The 18930-nt window shown below is 52.4% G+C and overlaps 3 protein-coding genes across 5 annotated transcripts; 2 read left to right on the plus strand and 1 right to left on the minus strand.

Moving 5' to 3' along the window:
- Nucleotides 1-1583: 1583 nt before the first annotated feature.
- NXNL1 (nucleoredoxin like 1) lies at nt 1584-4569 on the minus strand. Of its 2 annotated transcripts, none has more exons than XM_009915119.2 (2): nt 4247-4569; nt 1584-3485 (listed from the first exon to the last, which is right to left on the minus strand). In XM_009915119.2, the coding sequence occupies exons 1-2, from the start codon at nt 4567-4569 to the stop codon at nt 3188-3190; spliced, it is 621 nt and encodes a 206-aa protein (XP_009913421.2). In that variant the 3' UTR covers nt 1584-3187. The 2 variants fall into 2 exon arrangements, with proteins under 2 accessions (XP_009913421.2, XP_069653627.1); XM_069797526.1 differs by lacking the exon at nt 1584-3485 and adding an exon at nt 3625-4158.
- SLC27A1 (solute carrier family 27 member 1) lies at nt 4481-16294 on the plus strand. 2 transcript variants are annotated; one of them, XM_069797518.1, is made up of 13 exons: nt 4481-4621; nt 5663-5830; nt 7867-8261; nt 9084-9245; nt 10244-10313; nt 10416-10507; nt 10635-10744; nt 12687-12896; nt 13193-13319; nt 13553-13690; nt 14093-14257; nt 14911-15057; nt 15696-16294. In XM_069797518.1, exons 1-13 carry the CDS (start codon nt 4599-4601, stop codon nt 15851-15853), a joined length of 1965 nt encoding a protein of 654 aa, XP_069653619.1. In that variant the 5' UTR covers nt 4481-4598; the 3' UTR covers nt 15854-16294. The 2 variants fall into 2 exon arrangements, with proteins under 2 accessions (XP_069653619.1, XP_069653620.1); XM_069797519.1 differs by lacking the exon at nt 4481-4621 and adding an exon at nt 5487-5580.
- A 308-nt stretch (nt 16295-16602) lies between these two features.
- Nucleotides 16603-18415, plus strand: PGLS (6-phosphogluconolactonase). The gene is made up of 5 exons (XM_069797525.1): nt 16603-16903; nt 16994-17101; nt 17186-17287; nt 17666-17806; nt 17971-18415. Exons 1-5 carry the CDS (start codon nt 16613-16615, stop codon nt 18106-18108), a joined length of 780 nt encoding a protein of 259 aa, XP_069653626.1. The 5' UTR covers nt 16603-16612; the 3' UTR covers nt 18109-18415.
- Nucleotides 18416-18930: the final 515 nt, after the last annotated feature.

Raw genomic sequence — 18930 nt, forward strand, 5'->3', positions numbered from 1 at the left:
ACGCAAGACAAAACACTCAAAAAAAAAAAAAAAAGGAGGGTATGGGATGAATTCTCGTGCTCTCAGCATTTATTCATTTTCTAATTCAGCAGAGTTGCAACCATTGTTTTCTGAGAAATGACCAAAGCGAGTTTTAATTATCAAGTTTCTTCACACCCTTTCCAGCAAATGGAAACCCAAGTTTAGGAAACTTTTCCTTAGCAAGGCTTGGATATCAAAACCAAGCCCCGAATATCCATATGCAATAGTGCTGCATTTCCGTATCGGCCTCTCTTATTTACCATAACATTATCTGCAAGTAAAAATGTTGGTTTAGGCGAGCTGTAGAGAATGTCTTCCATCTCTTTCGTTGTCCTTCCTCAGCTAAAACACAGACGAGGGAAAAGCCATCACCTCTCATGAGAAATCTCTTGGTTTATCCAAAGTACCGTGGCATCTTGGTATTTGCTGGTGAAACCAGAAAATCGAGCCGTTGCCGGTGTCCTGGTGCAGTTGGGCTCCCGAATCTCCGCTGGGCTGCCCTGTGCCTCTGCTGCGGGAAGCGACGCTACTTGCAGTCTGCGTGGGATGAGTCTGCAACCTCAGACAGGTGTCAGGCTGTGTGGATTTTCCACATTCCTCTTGGGAGTTGTGAAATTACTCACTTCCCAGGCTATCTAGGGGATCAGACCCATCCTCCTAACTGGCTTTCATTAACTCTCTGCTGCCTGAAACTCGTGAAGCATCTTTGTGATTCTACGTGCACCAGTATATTTTTACAAAACAGCAAGGCCCTTTGTAAGGAGATTGTGGGATGTAGGGAAAAGGTAAAGCAAGAATTATGCAACTGTAAGGTATCATGTTTGAAAAAGTAAATATATTGGAAATTGATTACTTGCACTGGCTCAGATACTGCCCTAAACATTCAAATGGCCTTTGTTCTGTGTCTTATAAATATAAATAATTAGCCCCATGCATGAAAGCAGAGCTAAATGTCTTAACAGTGCTGTGCAATGCGTCCATCAGGAGGATTTTCATCTCTGATGGAACCCGAGTTGGAGAAATAATGCTTGCAGCGGTTGGTTTGTAGGATTTTTCTGCTCCTCGCAGCCAGCATGCAGTGCAATACCGTGTTCACTCCCGAGGTAGAGCATCTGCCGGCGCTGCCTCCCCTTGTTCTCCCACCTGCAAAGTGACTCCTGCCTGTGATGCGGCTCATCGATTTTGCTTTCTTGGCTTCCCACGTACTGTGAAGCTTTATCGTAAGAAAAGAGCAGCTCCATCTCACACTTGTGTCTAAAGCACAAGTAAGTGTTATGGCTTCTTTTACTGGGGAAAAAAGTAATCCAGAAAATCAAGAAAAGAAACTAAAGCGCTTGTTTCTCTTTACAGTGATGACGATGTTGGCACAGCAGCACTTTCCTGTGCTGGCAGATTCACTTTTCACTATTGTTTGGTGTGCCTTCCTTGGCCTGTTGTTGCGCACAACCACCAAGAAAAGGGCAACTTTTGGTTTTGAACAGAGGAAAAGATGATGGTTAAAAAAAGAAAAATGGGTAGGGCTGGTAAAAGTCCACATTTAATATTACTGAACTTTACACAACTCAGGTGGAGAGTGTCCTTTTATTGACATCAAAGTTCCATGGGGATGAGAAGAAGCACCTGACTGCCAGTTAATAACAGGCGAAAATGACACCCTTTGGCTCCCTCCCATTGCTCCAGGTTCCTAATTTGTGATTTATAACTTCTTTTTTAAACACAGGCATACTAACTGCTGGACATTGCCTGAGGTAAATGGAATATTGTTTCATTAGCGACCATCAGCCAGTACCGCTTCACTCTGCCAGCAGGTATGTCACCTGAAAGCACTTTTGGGTTTTATTTGTGCCTTTTCACGCAGTGTCCATGCACCACAGAGCATCCTGAAGGAAGTGCCCTTCTTGTTCTGCCTAACACAGAGTCCCTCCCAACTGTTTATTTTACAGGACTTCTCCTCCTTCCCTGATCTACCTGATAAACTTGCTGGGTGAAGAGAGAGAGGATTAAGTGAGAAAACAAGTTGAACAAGCTGGCCTTGCACGGCCTCTCTGTCTGTCTTCAACATGCGCTTTCCTTCCCAGATCCTTCACGGATCCAGCAAAGCTTTTGTAAATCCTCCGCTCACCTCCCCAGTGATACAGTGGAGAACAGGGGACCAGAAACGAGCAAATTAATGGTCCTTTTCCCCCTTCTCCTGCTTTTCAGACCCCTTGATTATGGAAAGTGGGGGATGCGTGCAGCAGGATTTCCTGCAGGCTCAGTAAACGAGATTTTTTGGCTACAGAGCGTGTTCCCTCTCAGCCATTCAGAGCGTCGGCTTCACACAAATCTGTTGAATTTGACAGGATGGAGCAGAGCGATGTTTAACTAAGGATATGTGCTGCCCTGGCAGGTTTAGGACAGGCAGATCTGCCATCTGGGATGGGACTCAGCTTCCCGGTGGATTGCTGCCGTCGGCAGCGCTTGGCACTCTGCAGCAGCAGATGGCAACCGCGATTAGCAGATAAAAAGAGGTGGCTCACGCTCGGCGAGGCAGGTCACCAGGGCAGCTGCTGCACGTTGTAATTCCGGTCATGGAGCAACCTGCTTTTCTGCGGGATTTGTCCGTAATGTAAATTTTCAGCAGTGTAACGTGAGCAGCGATGTGGGAGGTTTCTCAGGACTTGCCCACTTAGCCTGTGGGTGCCTGTCTCCTAAAAAAAAAACCCCTACATGGGTTTATCGTAGGGATTTATTCCCGTTGTTGTTTGCCACAGCTTCTCTGTACCTCCATAGCAGCGCCTGGGCATGCTGCCTTTTTTTTTTTAATGTGATTCCCATTAAAAATGTTTAGCGAGTCATTCACTGAACGCCGGTCTCTAGCAGTTAATTTTCTTCTCACTTTTTTGCTAAATAACTGACAAAGATGTCACTGTGAGATTTTTACTACGCTAGGTCCTAGGGTGATAAAAAGGAAATGTAATTTAGTCAGGGTCAGAATATCCTTATTATGCTAACCAATTTTCCAGATATGAAAACCTTTGCCTTAAAACAATTCACCTTTTGGAAAACGAACGTGATTTTAGTGGATTTCTACAACACAGACAAATGTTGCTGTTCTGGAGACGTTGGGTGGGGACAGCGACCTGAGGGACGTCCCCAGCTGGCGCAGCCGCAACCTCCCGAGTCCCTAAGGAGACTCTTCACCTTCCTCTTTCCTTTCCCTGTTCTTCGCCTCCGTCTTCTTGTCCAGCTTGTACTTGAGGCGGCGGATGGGGTCAGTGATGCTTCTCCTGGTGCAGTCGTCAAAATCCTCTGCCAAGAGAAAATTTCGATCTACCAGCTCGGCAGCCTCCTGCCAGTTTCGGAAGCAAGCGGGGCCCATGCATTGGATCTCTTCCACCGCATTTCCGATGATTACCTCCCCGTTCGGCTTCAGCACCACCACCGTGGGCACCTCGGACACAGCAAACTGCAGCTCCAGCTCCCTGCAAGGCAAAGGGGAAGAAACCTCAAATGGGGAAGGGTGTAGCGGTCCTCGCCGCTCCTCATCCTCGCCGCTCCTCATCCTCACCATCCGGTAGGATTCCTGCGGCTTTCCTGGTGCGGACAGAGCTAAGCGGAGCCTATTTGCTGAATGTAACCCGCTCTTTGTCCGTTGCCGGAAATTAGAGCCTGATGCAGATCCCTGTGGGGCTGGTAAAAGGGGATTTGGGCGTCAGCCCCCTGGGGTATGGGAGATGCGGGACGGCTGCTGGGACCTGTTTTACAGGAGCAGCGGTTAAACAGCAGCAGGACCCTTAAAATTTTAACGTCCTCCAGTTTGCCCTCAAAAGGAGCTGAGAATAATTCTTGGTATTAATTGCAGCTCGTTCTGTCGCTAATGAGGTTACAGTAAATGCGTGAGTGCTTCCAATCCGCCTGGCTGCGTCCATCTTTCACGCTACGTGTTTTGCCCAGAGGGCTGGCTGACGCGTCTTTAAGAGTTATAAATAGTGCGTTATAAAATTGGAATACAAATATATCAGCAAAAAGTGAGATGGAAGGAAGAGGAAATATTTTTGCCTTATAAATAGGTGCAGCCAAAGAGCTTTACCATTTTTTTTCCATGAACGCACTGCCCTGACCGCTCCAGCAGGGACTGAATATGAGAGAAAACATCTGGAAAAGAGTTTAAATATCTGAAAATACAGGCGGGGGCCGTTTGCAGCGCACGGGGTCTGCCTCCCTACTTCACTGGGGGCCGTACCTTTTGAAGGTGTCCCCGAAAGGTATGGCCAGCCAGCGTTTCGGCATGGACCTCAGGAAAGCGCTCTGCTGCTCCTCCGTCTCGTCCCGGGACACGTACACCAGGACCAGCTGCGAAGCTCGTTCCACGTAAAACTCATCAGTCAACCGTAGGAAGAAATCCTTGAGGAGCGGGGAGAACTGCCGGCACCGCGGGCACTGACCGGATCCGAAGTAGAGCAGCAGCACCTTGTTCTCCAGCGTCCGGCCCAGCTCCCGTTCCGTCTCCACCTCGTCCCGTTCCCGGTTGGCCATCAGGACCTTCCCGGTGAAGAGGGCGGCCATGGACGGACGAGGCTGACTGATCTGGTGGGATGGACCGAACCCACCGTTCCCGGTGAGTGCTCGGTGGTGGGAAGGGGTTGCGGAGCCCCCCAGATTCCCCGGCAGCTCCCCGGCCGCCCCCGCTGCCAATCCCGGCTATTAACGATCCCGGATTCACCAGAGCGTCCGGTAATCGGCTTAAACGGGGAGGTCGGGGCCTGGGGGGCTGTGCCGGTCCCGGGCTCAGGGGGTGCTCAGGGGAACCCGGGTGCTGCTGGTCCCGGGTGTGCGGGGACTGTGGGGTCCCGGGCCGGGGGTCCCGGGTGTGCGCGGACCTGGGCTGTGGGAGAACCGGGCGTGCGTGTCCCGGCTGGTGCCGGTCCCGGGCCGTGGAAGCCGGGCGTGTGAGTGCCGGCTGATGCCGGTCCCGGGCCGTGGGGTCCCGGGTGTGCCCGGACCTGGGCTGCGGGAGAACCGGGCGTGCGTGTCCCGGCTGGTGCCGGTCCCGGGCCGTGGAAGCCGGGCGTGTGAGTGCCGGCTGATGCCGGTCCCGGGCCGTGGGGTCCCGGGTGTGCCCGGACCTGGGCTGTGGGAGAACCGGGCGTGCGTGTCCCGGCTGGTGCCGGTCCTGGGCCGTGGAAGTCGGGCGTGCGGGTCCCGGTGCGGACACGAACGCCGGTTTCCCAGACCGCCCGTTAACCCCCGGGCGGGCAGAGACCCTCCCCGGTGTCGTGTCCCCCCCCCCCCCCCCCGGTTCTCAGTCCCGGGGCCGAAGCGGCACCGGCACCGAGGGGGCGGCGCCCCCTCAGCGGTGACGTGTTGACGCCTCGCGGGGGCGTTCCCCACGCCTCTCCTCCTCGCCCAATCCGAAACCGGCAACGGTTCCCTCGACCAACAACATCTCGCGTTTCCCCTCCGTCCCGCCCCTCGGAGGGCGGTGGCGTTCGCGTCCGGGGCGGGGCTAAACCTGAGGCGGCGGCGGCGGCGGCTGAGGCGGGCGCGGGCGCGGGAGCTGCCGGCGCCGCCGCTCAGGTAACGGGGCCGGGGATGGGGATGTCCGGGCCGGCCCGGCCCGGTCCCCCGGAGCGCTGATCCCTGCCCCTTCCCTCCGCAGCATGCACCCCGCGGGGGTCTGCGCCGCCTCCCTGGGCTCCCTGGGGCTCCTGCGGTTCCTGGGCGCTCCCTGGTCCTGGAGCTTGGCCGCCACCTTGGGCGTCTGCCTGGGCAGCGGGGGATGGCGGCTGCTGCGGCTGGTCTTCAGGACGGCTCCGCGGGACCTCTTGTAAGTGTTGTCCCCCGGGACCCCTCCGGAGGCAGCCCCTCACGGCCACGCGTGGGAAGGGGTTGAGGGTCGGCGGGTTCGCCGCTTTTAAGCCCGAAGCGACTCGGGTTTTAACTTGCCCTGCCTGCGCACGGGCGGGCGGTTGGAAGGGCTCAGCCTGCAAGGGAGCGAGCGAAGGGACGCGGGATGCCCGCGGGATGCCCGCGGGATGTGGGTCCCGGTTCCCCCGTGGAAGGAGTTGCGGGGCGACATGTGTGGTTACGCTGAGCTTAAGGAGAGGGTAGAGCTGTCGGAAAACGCGTAAGCCGAACGAGGGGATCGCGGCGCAGAGAGCGGTAAGTCTCCGGCAGCTTCTCCGTCTCCTGGGAGTCCGTCACCACCGTCGCGTTTAGTTCTGCGGTTTTTAGGCCTCTGTGAGGATGTGCCTTTATTCCAAAGGATTTAGGGCTCCTGTGATTGCCAGCTTCGCTCTGGCTGTCACTATACTTTGAAGAGCTGTTTCCTCCCGATTGCCCGGCAAGCTGGGAATAATGGCAGAAAATAAACTGGGCAGAATAAAGCCCTTTAAGTGCCTGGAAAGTGCAGCTCAGCAGTGAAAAGGCTCCTCTGTTCTGTATTTGGCACAGCGCGGTGTAAGGTCACTGTGAAAGTCCAGCTCGGCCTGACCATTGCCAACAACTTGTTACTGAAACGCACCCTTCCCCCTTCTGCGAGGCTTTGCTCTTGCTCTTGATGTTCAGTCGTGAGAGTTGCAGGGGTTTTTAAGTGCTAATATTAAATGACCTTTCAAGTTTCTGGGGATTCTTCCAAACCCTTGTTGCACAACAGTTTCCTATTTTAATGGTGGAAAAGTACTGCCTCCATCTTCCTACCTCCAGGAAGGAAACCAGATCCGTTACGTTTACCCAGACCTGCTGTCCTCGTTTTGGTGGCGGTGTTATGGTAGCGTACTTTAATAAATTTCTTTTCGTATCTAAGTTATAACTGATAGCCAAAGCAAGAGAGCCAGCGTGCCCCTAAAGATAGTTTCCTCCAGGACAACGTAAGCGAGACAGTTGAAGTTCAGACAACAACTTTTGCCGCCATCCAGCTTGAACTGTGTCAAGGTTTGACTTGCAGCTGCTGCCTTGGAGACTTAAAATAATTATGTAAATTATGGAAGACAAAAAACAAAAAGCCCTGTTAGAGCGGTCTGGTTTGTTCTTTTATTGAGCAGTTGCTCTTCGTGGTATCCCATACTCACAGAGGCAGTAATGCTGTTCTTGATAAGGCACGACGTCTTTAAAGGAGCTTGCCATCCAAGAATAATTATTATTTATTAATTATTATTAAAATCTGTGGCTTCTGCCTGGTAGTATCTCAATAGCCTCACTTCCTGTCATCCCAGGACTGCGGCAGAGACTGACTCACAGGAAAATGCGCCGGCAAGCAACATGCCAGCAGTCCTCTCGTCTCGTGGGTGAAAGGGGAAGCCTTTGGCTTTGTTCTCTTGGAGCTGAGGGTGTACATTGTTATCAAAGGGTCAGGCTGTCTTTGTAGTTTAAATGCTCTCGGATCCTGAGGGGTATAATTTTATGAAATAGCACAAAGGTGCTGCAAAATGTCCTGGCAAGAAAGGTGCTTCCCATGTGAAGTACGTTTGCTTCCTTTTGAGGTAAAAGCAATGGTTGGCAAGTCCTTTTTTTTTTTTTTTTTAGGATGGCAGAAGACGTTGTTAAAGGATGTAATTTACCCTCCTTAATATTTTCTGTGGGCTTGTTTGAACTGGTATCGACGTGAAGATGGATTCCCTGTGTTTCATAGTGTGGAAAGTACCAGAACAGTTGCTGTTTATTTACCATACTGTTAAAATAGCCGTCATTTGCTGTAGAACAGCAGTGATTAAAAGTTCCGGTTTCAGGGTGGTGCTTCAGCTGCCCAAGGGCAGGGGGATGCCGGTGGGATGCTCATGTGGAGTGCGTGCATCCTGCCCACGTCCCTTCTAATTTAGAAATTGTGCTGAAAATTAAGCTGTTAATGCTCTTTCTTTGCTGCAGCGGCCTCTCGGTGCTGTTACGAGTCAAGTACAAGTTGCGAAGGCATCAAAAAGCCAAAAGCACCATCCCCAAGATGTTCCAGGATGTTGTCCGCAGGCACCCCGACAAAGTGGCCCTGATTTATGAAGCCACCGGTGAGCAATGGACCTTCAGGAGGCTGGATGAGTACTCCAACGCTGTGGCTAACTACTTCTACCAGCAAGGTTTCCGTCTGGGGGACGTCATCGCCATCTTTATGGAGAGCCGTCCCGAGTTTGTTGGCCTCTGGCTAGGGATGGCGAAAATCGGCATTGAGGCGGCTCTGATCAACTTCAATTTGCGCTTGGATTCTCTGGTTTACTGCGTGACGACTTCGGGCGCGAAAGCCGTGATCTTCGGAGGGGAGCTGTCTTCAGGTAAGTCACTTGGGTGTTCGTACGCCTTATAGGCGACTCATGAACTGTTCACTTGGTCCTGAGTAAGGCAGAGATCGAGTAAATTAAAAACAAAAAGGCAGCTGGCCGCATGAAAAGCTAGGGAAGATGGTAAATCTCCTGATTACAAAAGGCAGAAGCGTTCAGTTAGTATCTGAGGCTAAAAGAGGAGCAGTGTTTTGAGCAGAGCGGTCAGTAGCTCGGTTTCATCTGCCGGCACCTTCCTGATTTCCTGGTGCCCGAACTGATCTCTGTGATTTGCTCTTGTTTCGTTGGATCTGGAAGAGCTGCATCGGGAGTCTCATGCTTCATCGAGAAGTGGCGATACATGCCACAAGACGTGTTTCTCAGCCGCAAGGCCTGTTTTTCTCTTTTGCTGTGTTACTACTCTTTGCCTAATGCTATGCTTTCTGCCACAGGATGGGTTTGTCAACGGATGCTGGTTTTAAATACATCCCTGCTTCTTTAATTAACTCTGTTCCGATGGTTGTTGTTAGATTTGGTGGTTTATTATTCTGAATCATCTCCTTGAAACCATTCTAGATTATTTGAAGATAGCGATGTGGTCATGGGGAGAGGCAATTTCGTGTAGTTTTTTTGTTAGTGTCTTTACTGGGCCTGGGTCAGTCTGACCGCACTGATGGGGATGTTATCTGGACGGGTGTGACGTAAGTATTTTAAAGGAGTCCCTGGTTCTTCAGGTCCTTCCGTGGTTTTGGAGCACAATAGGATGTTATACAGGTTATTTTTGCCACTGCCTAGAGAGTTACGTTTGTTGCAAAAGAGACTTGCTTTGTCTTGCAGCAATATCTGAAGTGAATGGGATGTTGGGGAAGAACATGGCAAAATTCTGCTCTGGCTACTACAACCCGGATGTTGTTCCTGTGGAGACCAGACATCTTGATCCTCTTCTGAGTACTGCATCGAAATTGCCCCCAACTCAGATTCCAGTCAAAGGTTTAGATGGTAATTTTATCAACGATTTTTATTTCTCAATGTGATGCGCGTGAGATCTGGACTAGGTGACAGCAAAACAAGAAAACTAAGCAAGATGGATTAAATCAACCCAGTTTGGGGTTACAAATAGAAGAAAGGATCAAAAAAAGAGGAAAAAAAAAGTAAGATCCTGGTTGCAGGGTACTCGGGGTTAAGTTTCTCATTGCCTGAGACTCCCAAGCTTTACGTAACTAATGTATTTAGTACCTGAAGGAGGGAGATTGGTGCTTTCCCAAAGACAACCCTTCCGTTATGGGAGAGTAGCCGCTGGAATGCGTGTAGGGTGAAGCAGCCGGCATGTGAGGACTTACCCCGTCCTTCACTAGCTCTACGAATCTATCTGGTTTGTCTGTAGCGTTTAACAGCCCATATTCCCTTCGCCCACAGCTGACTTGTGTGTAATTAAAATCTTTCCTTGCCTGTGGCAAGGATGAGCGGTAGGTTTGGCATTCAGGAGAGGGAAAGGAAGATGCTGACTGGCCTCCAGTCTGTATTTCGTACTTTAAGACAATTAAGAGCCTCTGAGATCCCTGAGGCCTGAGGCTCCATTTTGGTACTTTGTTTACAGTAGGAGGAACGATGCTGCGAAGAGGCTTTTCCTTTAGATTATATTTTTTAATCATAGAGTTAGATACCTGCCCTACCTGCAGGGACACAGGTTGAGACCTTTCTTCTCGATTGATTTGGAATTCATGTCTGACCTGCAGAGCTAACCTAGTCCCAGGAAAATTTGCGTAAAGTTATAGGGGTCGTGTCCTCCGAGCTCTGCAAACTCTTCGTACATGTTCCTGTTATGGACAACGTGCAGGTTCTCCGTCAGGCTGCAACTCCGCCTTTGTGTTGGCCTTCGCAGCTCACCATCCCCTGTTCTTCAGCCGCTGCGAACAAAGCCTAAAACACAAAACAAAGCCTGTGGGGATTTTCTCGGGCAGTTGAGAACAGTCTGACGCCTGTTTCCATTTTTCTAGATCGACTCTTCTATATCTACACTTCAGGAACAACAGGAATGCCCAAAGCTGCCATTGTGGTGCACAGCAGGTTAGGACCTGAGGAGGTTCTTCCCTCTTGAGGCGCGTTTCTCATCACAACACCCCAAGTTTTACCCGTCTCGCTTGCTTAGTGTGTGCTGTGTTCTTGCAGGTATTACCGGATCGCTGCCTTTGGTTACTACGCCTACAAAATGCACCCGGAGGACATCCTCTACAACTGCCTCCCCCTCTATCATTCCGCAGGTAAGCGTCCTCCTTCTCGGAGGCAGAGGTAAGGCATTGGCCTCCCCTGTGCCTGCTTCTTTCTGTGTCCTTGAGAGTGATTGGAGCCAGGATGGCCGGAGCTAGCCCCGTGATCCTTGTTTTCCAGGTAACATCATGGGAGTTGGGCAGTGTCTGATCCATGGCCTCACCGTGGTGATCAGGAAGAAGTTCTCGGCCAGTCGCTTCTGGGACGACTGTACAAAATACAGATGCACGGTGAGGGCTCTGCAGTCGCTGTCTTTGGTGCTCGACTCGAGAGCACCAGGTCCCCCCCTTAATTACTGATCTCCAGGTAATTCCCCGTCCCTTGTTGGATATCGAGGTGCCTGTGCCATGGCATCTTCAAATTGCCAGTGCTGCTTTAGTCATGCAGGACTCTAGAAAAGGTCTTTCATCCGTCTTAGGATCATAGAATTGTTTAGGTTGGAAAAGACCCTTAAGATGATCGAGTGCCATCGTTACCCTGGCACTGCCAACTCCACCACTAACCGTGTCCCCAGGCGCCACGTCTACACGTCTTTTAAATCCCTCCGGGGATGGTGACTCAACCCCTTCCCTGGGCAGCCTCTTCCCGTGCTCGACAACCCTTTGGGTGAAGGAATTGTTCCCAGTATCCCATCTAAACCTCCCCAGCCACAACTTGAGGCTGTTACCTCTCGTCCCATCGCTTGGGAGAAGAGCCCGGCCCCCATCTCGCCACAACCTCCTTTCAGGTAGCTGTAGAGAGCGAGGAGGTCTCCCCTTGGCCTCCTTTTCTCCAGGCTAAAGCACCCCGGTTCCCTCAGCCCCTCCTCTTGTCCTCCAGACCCTTCACCAGCTTCGTTGCCCTTCTTTGGACACGCTCCAGCACCTCAATCAATGTCTTTCATGTAGTGAGGGCGCCAAAACTGAACACAGTATTCGAGGTGAGGCCTCACCAGTGCCAAGTACAGGGGGCTGATCGCTTCCCCAGTCCTGCTGGCCACGCGATTTCTGACACAAGCCAGGATGGCGTTGGCCTTCTTGGCCACCCGGGCACGCTGCCGCTCACATTCAGCCGGCTGTCGACCAACACCCCCAGGTCCTTTTCCGCTGGGCAGCTTTCAAAGTGCAGGACCCAGCATTCAGCCTTGTTGAACCTCATGCCGCTGGCCTCGGCCCATCGATCCAGCCTGTCCAGATCCCTCTGTAGAGGGATCCCTCCAGCAGATCAACGCTCCCGCCATACTTGGTGTCATCTGCAAACTTCCCGAGGGTGCGCTCGACCCCCTCATCCAGACCGTTGATAAAAGATATTAAACAGAACCAGCCCCAGTACTGAGCCCTGGGGAACACCACTGGTGACTGGCCGCTCACTGGATTTAACTCCATTCTCCACTGCTCTTTGGGCCTGACCAGCCAGCCAGTTATTTACCCATCGAAGAGTACGCCCATCCAAGCCATGAGCAGCTGGTTTCTCCAGGAGAACGCTGTGGGAAATGGCGTCAAAGGCTTTGCTAAAGTCTAAGCAGACAACATCCAACATTTTCTCCTGCTTCCTCTTCGCAAAGTTGTCAAGGCGAGCTTTTAAAACACAAGTTTGCATCCATTACTGTTGCAGGAAAGCTCTGCCAGGATTTATCCGCGTTAGGAATCACTGCAGAGGAATTCTCTTGGCACTTCATAGCCAATAAACATCTATTTGTGTATATGTCAACACCACCTTCTAATTTAAGCAGCTCTTTCTCCTCCCTGGTGTTTATCTTGCCCGTCCCCCACCAGCAGTATTTATAGCTGGTAATTGGATCTCCACTCCGACTGCATTTTGCTGGGTCAAGCTGTTGGTTTATGATTGACCACCCATTCCCCTAATCTTCCTAGAGGTCTTTCAGTGCATCTATTAAAGCAGGAGGGTTTTTTCTTTATATGAGTGTCTTTATTCACGCGGAGGGATCCCTCCCGTGCTCTTTTCTGGTGCTAATGTGCAGGTTCCAGAGGGCAGTAACCGTTTTACCTTTGCCTATTTTCTCGTGGCAAGAAACCCCGACTTGAACTTGTGACCGCTCACAGTTTATTAAAATTCCTGACATGTCTCGTTCCACGAGGTACGCTGAAACCAGTGGCCTCGTGGTCAGCTTTTTCCAGGGCGTTGTAAGGGTCGCCTGAAGCCTGAGCTATTTTTTTGTGTTTACTGCTTCAGATTATTCAGTATATCGGGGAAATCTGCAGGTATCTTCTGAATCAGCCGGTCCGAGAGTCAGAAACCCAACACTGTGTGCGGCTGGCGGTGGGCAATGGTTTGAGACCCACCATATGGGAGGACTTCACAAAGCGCTTCCGAATTAAGCAGATTGGAGAGTTTTACGGAGCCACGGAGTGCAACTGCAGCATTGCCAACTTGGATGGAAAGGTGAGGAGGAAGAGGGTGCCATGACGGCTGGGAGGGGTGTGCAGAAAGGAGAAAAACCTCCGCTGGCTTCTCTGACTCCTCCTAGTCCTCTCGTGAGGGGTGGCAGGGAGAGCTAAATTGGTCATTAGGAGTCGCATGCACAAAAAGCTGGGTAAAATCTTACCTTTTGGGTGAATTTACTTGTTAAATGGAAAGGGAGGAAAGATCCGAGAATTCCCAGAAAGCGGTAATGTGAAACCCAAGCCGTTCCCTTCAGCATTTTTGTTTGTTTTTTTTTTTTTCCTGTCTTTTGGAAGGTCGGTGCCTGTGGTTTCAACAGTCGGATTTTGCCCAATGTTTATCCCATCCGTTTGGTGAAGGTAAACGAGGACACGATGGAGCTGATCCGGGATTCTGGTGGGCTGTGTATCCCCTGTCGCCCAGGTGAGCGTTAACCTGAACAAATAAATCGCAGCTTTTTGTCCTAAAAAAAAAAAATATATATATGTAATAATCTTTGGCTGGTTTAAGGGGTTTCTAGTGTCATATGCAGGTTTTCGCTTCCAGTTCTCTCCTCCAAAGACGGGTCAGTTCAGCAGCTGAACATCCTTTGATGTGCACAAAGTTTAGCTTGTTGCGAAATGTCGCCGTCATCTCGTTCATCCCGTTTCCTGCAGGAGAGCCGGGATTGCTCGTCGGTCAGATAAATCAACAGGATCCCCTGCGTCGGTTTGATGGCTACGTCAGCGAAAGTGCCACCAACAAGAAGATCGCTTACAACGTGCTTCGGAAAGGGGACCAGGCGTACCTTTCAGGTACTGTCGGTACGGATCGCGGATGTTCCTCGTGCAAAGGTGGTCTCGAGAGAGCTAAATCTGGGATTTTTGAGAGGAGCTGATGATCTTAAAGGTTTTTTCCAACCTAAATGATTCTATGAACGGATGTGTTAGTGTTTTGAAGTTGCCAGCTGTCGAGCTGCTCTGGATTTAATAAAAAAATTAACATTTCAAAGAGGATTTTTTTCCCCCTACCCTTTTCCTACTGCTGCCTGTCTCCCTTAAGAAGGAGATGCAGCGCGTGGAAGTCACCAAGGGATTTCTGCGCTCCCCTGGGAATAAAACAGCGCGACGCTGAGCGGAGGGTGGTGAGGCAGCCCTGAGTGTTAACGAACTTGAGTCCCGAGGTGGTTTTTTTGGTGTCTCCTCTCCCCTTCCCAGGAGACGTGTTGGTGATGGACGAACTGGGTTACATGTACTTCAAAGATCGCAGCGGGGACACCTTCCGATGGCGAGGAGAGAACGTCTCTACCACAGAGGTGGAAGGAACGTTGAGTCACATCCTCAACCAGACGGATGTTGCGGTGTATGGAGTGGAAGTACCAGGTAAAACGTCGAGTCGGAGCTCTCGGGACCTCGGGAGAAAGAAAAATATTAAGCAAACGTGTCGGAACGGGTGGAAATCAGTCGCCTCTCTTGTAACCAGGCACCCGACAATGAACAGATTGAGTCAAACAGCAGAGTTTGACGCATTTATTCTGAGCAGTAGAAATAACCAGAGATCCAGCGGTGCAATCTTTACTTGTATCTTAAAAAGGGGGGTTTTTAGGTGAGCTTTGCAGAAGGTCTTGGTGTGCAAAGACCATTCCCTGGGTGCGCAGGCCCGTAAATCTTCAAAGGGTGGAGGAACGGGGGTCGAGTAGCGCACAAAGATGGAATCGAGCGTGTGTTGTGGGCATGTTGGGCGGAAAGGTTCCCATTGTGGCACTTTGCCCTGAATTCTATCACGGCGTATGTGAGAGAAACCTGATGAAAAGAAGATTTGGATTAGCTTTCGGGGGCGGTCTCGACTAAGGGGCGCGGGGACGCATTGGTGGCGGACTCGCAGCCTCTGGTATTACGTCAGGTTTTCCTCAGTGCGTTTGCGCTTTGCCTTGAAAGGGACACGGGAGGAAATACCTGCGCTCAGCGTCTGCTAAATGCCTGGTCCCCTTTCCTGCTTCTGCCTTCTCCACCTGAGCTCTGCTCTTCTGTTTCAGGGGTGGAGGGCAAAGCTGGGATGGCGGCGATCGCGGATCCCAAAGCTAAAGTCAACCCCAACGTCCTGTACCAGGAGCTGCAGAAGGTGTTGCCTCCCTACGCCCGGCCCGTCTTTCTCCGGCTCCTACCCCAGGTTGACACCACAGGTACGGGTGATCCGGCTGCTCTCCGGGGGGGGAAATTTGGATCCCAAAAGGAGTTTGGAAGTGTTTCCGCCTGCTTCGGGGTGAGAGAACATCCCAACTTTTGAGTATGGCAGGTGCAGAAGTAATGGCATTGGTAAAAATGCCTAAAAAGTAAGGCGTTAGTAAAAATGAGGATTGTAGTTATGTCTTAAAGAAGAAATCAGCTGGTTCCAGGCCCTTATCAAAAAGATATCTGTAGATATATATAGGAACGTGTACCCTTATCAAGAAGATATCTATAGATAGGAATGTGTATCCTCTTAACTCTCCCGAACGCTGTCTGTTGCCTTTCCCAGGGCTTTGTCCCAGTACGATGAATGGCCAAATCAGCTGCTGCGTTTTCTGTTTTCAATTTCCCAGGAATTTACTGCGTCCTTTTACCAGCCTCGCATGTGAGGAGAAGTAAAAATTGCGCAAGGTTTGTGTAAGAACTCTGGTAATGATCAGGAGGGTTAATGAGCATTGAGTTGCTAAAATTCTTAGGCAAAACTGTGAAGTAGAAATGAAGTGCCACCCGTGACCATTTGTCCTCGCTCTGATGCTTAAGCAGGCTTTTTGAGGCAAAGTATTTTTAATTTTTTTTTCTCCTCTTTTTGAAGGTACGTTTAAGATTCAGAAAACCCGCTTACAGAGGGAAGGATTCGACCCCCACCAAACCTCAGATCGGTTGTATTTTTTGGATCTAAAGTTGGGAAAATACGTTCCTCTGGATGAATGCCTTTATGAAAGGATTTGTTCTGGAAAAGCTGCTTTATGATCTAGTCGGATTCAGCCTTTTTCGAGGGAAAACGATGACTAATTGGAGGGACAGGAGGCTGGTGGATTCCTTACGCTCGGGGGCAGCCTCTCCCTCCCCTGAAGCACATTTAACCCCTCACCCGCTCCCTCCCCGAGCGCTGACATCCTATTAACCTGCCCTTACGCCTCTAGAGAGAGTATTTTTATAACCACTACCTGCTTAGGGAGGAGTTCTGTGGCCATATTTATTTACGGAGATACCTGTGCCCTGCCGGGGGCTTCTCTCTGCTCCGTCTCTGAACTTTACTTAACAAATTTAGATTTTTTTTTTTTTTTTTTTTTTAACCTCACTTGTGTTAGGTCACGTTTTAACTACCCGCGGGCCGTGCCCTTAGGGTTGGGGATGTGAGGACATTAAAAAAGGAAGACAAACAATAATAAATAAAAAGCCTTCGATGGGTGCTGTGGTGGAGGGGAGAGCGGCCTTTGCCTTTACCCACCCTGCGCGGGTGCCTGAGGCCTTACTGAGGGAAGAAGGGTCGGGGCTTTGTGTTCGGGCGGTGGAAAACCGAGGCGCGGGGTGAAGCCGCCTGAGCTCTGCCCGCCTCCTCCTCCCTCCTTCGGCCTGCGCCGCGCCGCGAGGCCGGGGTCCCGGGCAGAGGCCTAGGCCGCGGGGAGGCCTAAGCGACGGGTTGCTAGGCAACAGCGCGGCGCGCCTAAGCCGCGCCACTTCCGGCGCGCCGCTTCCCCCTACCCCGCCGCCGCCGCCGCCGCCGTCATGGCCGCCACGACCGGCCCCGCGTCCCGCCGGGTCTCGGTGTTCCCCTCCCCGCAGGAGCTGGGCCCGGCCCTGGCGCAGCTGGTGCTCGAACGGGCGGCGGCGGCCGGCGGCGGCGGCCGCCGTTTCTCGCTGGGTCTTTCGGGAGGGAGTTTAGTGGAGATCCTCGCCCGGGACCTGCCCCCCGCCGTCGCCTCCGCCGCCGTTTCCCCGGCCGGCTGGCTCTGGGCCTTCTGCGACGAGCGGCTCGTTCCCCCCGAGCACCCGGACAGCACCGCCGGGGCCTACAAGGTGAACCGGGGCCGGTGAGGGGGGAAGGTCTGCCGCCGTCCCGTGTCCCGGTCCGGTCCGGTCCTGACCGCCCCCCCCCGCTCTCCGCAGGCCCAGCTGCTGCCGCGGCTGCCGGTGCCCGGGCCGCGGGTGCTGACCGCCCCCCCCGGGCTGCCCCCCGCCGCCGCCGCCGCCGAGTACGCCGCTCAGCTCCGTCAGGTACCGACCCCGGGGGCGGGGGGCGGGGGGGGAGAAGCGTGTACCCGCCCCGGGCTCCCGTTCCCATTCCCGTTCTTTCCCTAGGTTTTCCCGGGTGAGGACATTCCCGTCTTCGACTTATTGCTGCTGGGGGTCGGACCGGACGGGCACACCGGCTCCCTCTTCCCCGGTCACCCCCTGCTCCAGGTGAGCCCCGCTGCCGCCGCCGGTATTTGCCCCCCGCCCCGGGAACGCCGTTACCCCGGTACCGTCATCGGCGATAGCCCCGGTGGCGTAGTTTGACAAAGAAGAAGGAGGGGGGAAAAAAAAAAAAAAGAGCTTTTGGGGTTGAATTATCCCTCTGCTTGTTTCTTTTTGAATTTCTCCCTGTTTGGGCGGGGGGGGGGCAACAAAAAAGGAGCTTGGGGCTCGAGCGGAGATGCGGAAGGGTCGAGGAGCCTCGGTCGCCCTCCACAGCTGTCGCTTACCTCGGTGCTGGTCAGAGCCTGGATTGCCTCCCTGTTTCATGGGGTTTGGGGTTTTTTTTGCCTTTTTTCATGTTTTTTATTGTTTTTGCTCTGATAGGAGAAAGACAAAATCGTCGCTGCTATCACCGACTCTCCAAAGCCGCCGCCGGAGAGAATAACGTTGACCCTGCCGGTGCTGAACGCCGCGCGGATGGTTGTGTTCGTGGCTACAGGGGAAAGCAAAGCTGCCGTTTTAAAGGTTTGGACCCAAACTGTTTGTCTTCTTAACAAAAATCCAAGGCGTTTGGGGCAGGGAACGAACTATCGTGAGGGTTCAGTCAACCGCTGAAGCGTTTTGGGCACGGTTTGCGGTTCCCTTTCGCCAACTGCTCGGCCACGACGCCGTTCCCTCTCTCCCAACAGCGCATTTTGGAAGGCGACGAGGAAAACCCCCTTCCCGCCGCTCGCGTCCAGCCTCGCTCCGGGCAGCTGCGCTGGTTCCTGGACGAGTCGGCAGCCAAGGAGCTGACCATCCCCGTCGAGAAACATTCCGTCTTGTAGAGCCGACTGCCGGCCGGCCTCGGGTGACGGTAACCGCGGCACTGGCGGCGTGACGTTCCAGGTGAAGAACGCCGCGTTCGATCGTAGCGCTCGGTTGTGGCACAAACCACGGTTTTTATTTTTATTATTTTCCCCCCACACACACTTTGTGGACCAAACGGTGCTTTGCCGAGCACAAATTTTTATGTAATAATCCCTTCGGTTCGGTGGGGGCTGTGTTGGAACCACACGTGGTGACGGCGTCGCGCGGTTCGTTTCGGTCGCTGTGACGTGAAAGGCATGCGCGACATTAAACAGACGGATTTCAGCTCTTCTGCTCCTGGTTCTTTTTCCACCTGGCCGTGCTCTTCCCTAAACGAGGGACTCGGGGAGCCAGGTGCAGGGTTTGGGGTGTCGCGGTGTCGGCGATGCGAGGACAGATGGACGGATGCTTGTTCAGAGCAGCTCTGGCTGTAGGGTAATGCTCGGTTTCCCTCGTTGGTTTGTGAGATTCGTCTTTGTTAATCCTGACTTTAACTGCGCATCAGTTTTTGCCTGAAACTTGGTGTCGGCGGCTCCTTCCTACCTTGTTTTTTCACATCCCTGTGCGCCTAGCGGTAAGGTTTTAGCTTTCAGTAGCAAAGAGCGCTTCGAGATCGCACGGTGTCTGTTGGTGCAGCGAGAAAGGAACAGCGTTCCTGTTTCTTTTATGCTCTAGGAAGCGCAGCGCTTCTGTGCCAGATTTAGGAAAAAAACCCCAAGAATTGAGGTTCCTGGGCTGGACGTGGATATTTACAGGTACATCACAAAGCAGTTGGACAGGACTTGGAGCGTAAAAGCCCT

Source organism: Haliaeetus albicilla, chromosome 11 (assembly GCF_947461875.1).
Source record: "Haliaeetus albicilla chromosome 11, bHalAlb1.1, whole genome shotgun sequence".
NCBI classification, from domain to species: Eukaryota; Metazoa; Chordata; class Aves; order Accipitriformes; family Accipitridae; genus Haliaeetus; species Haliaeetus albicilla.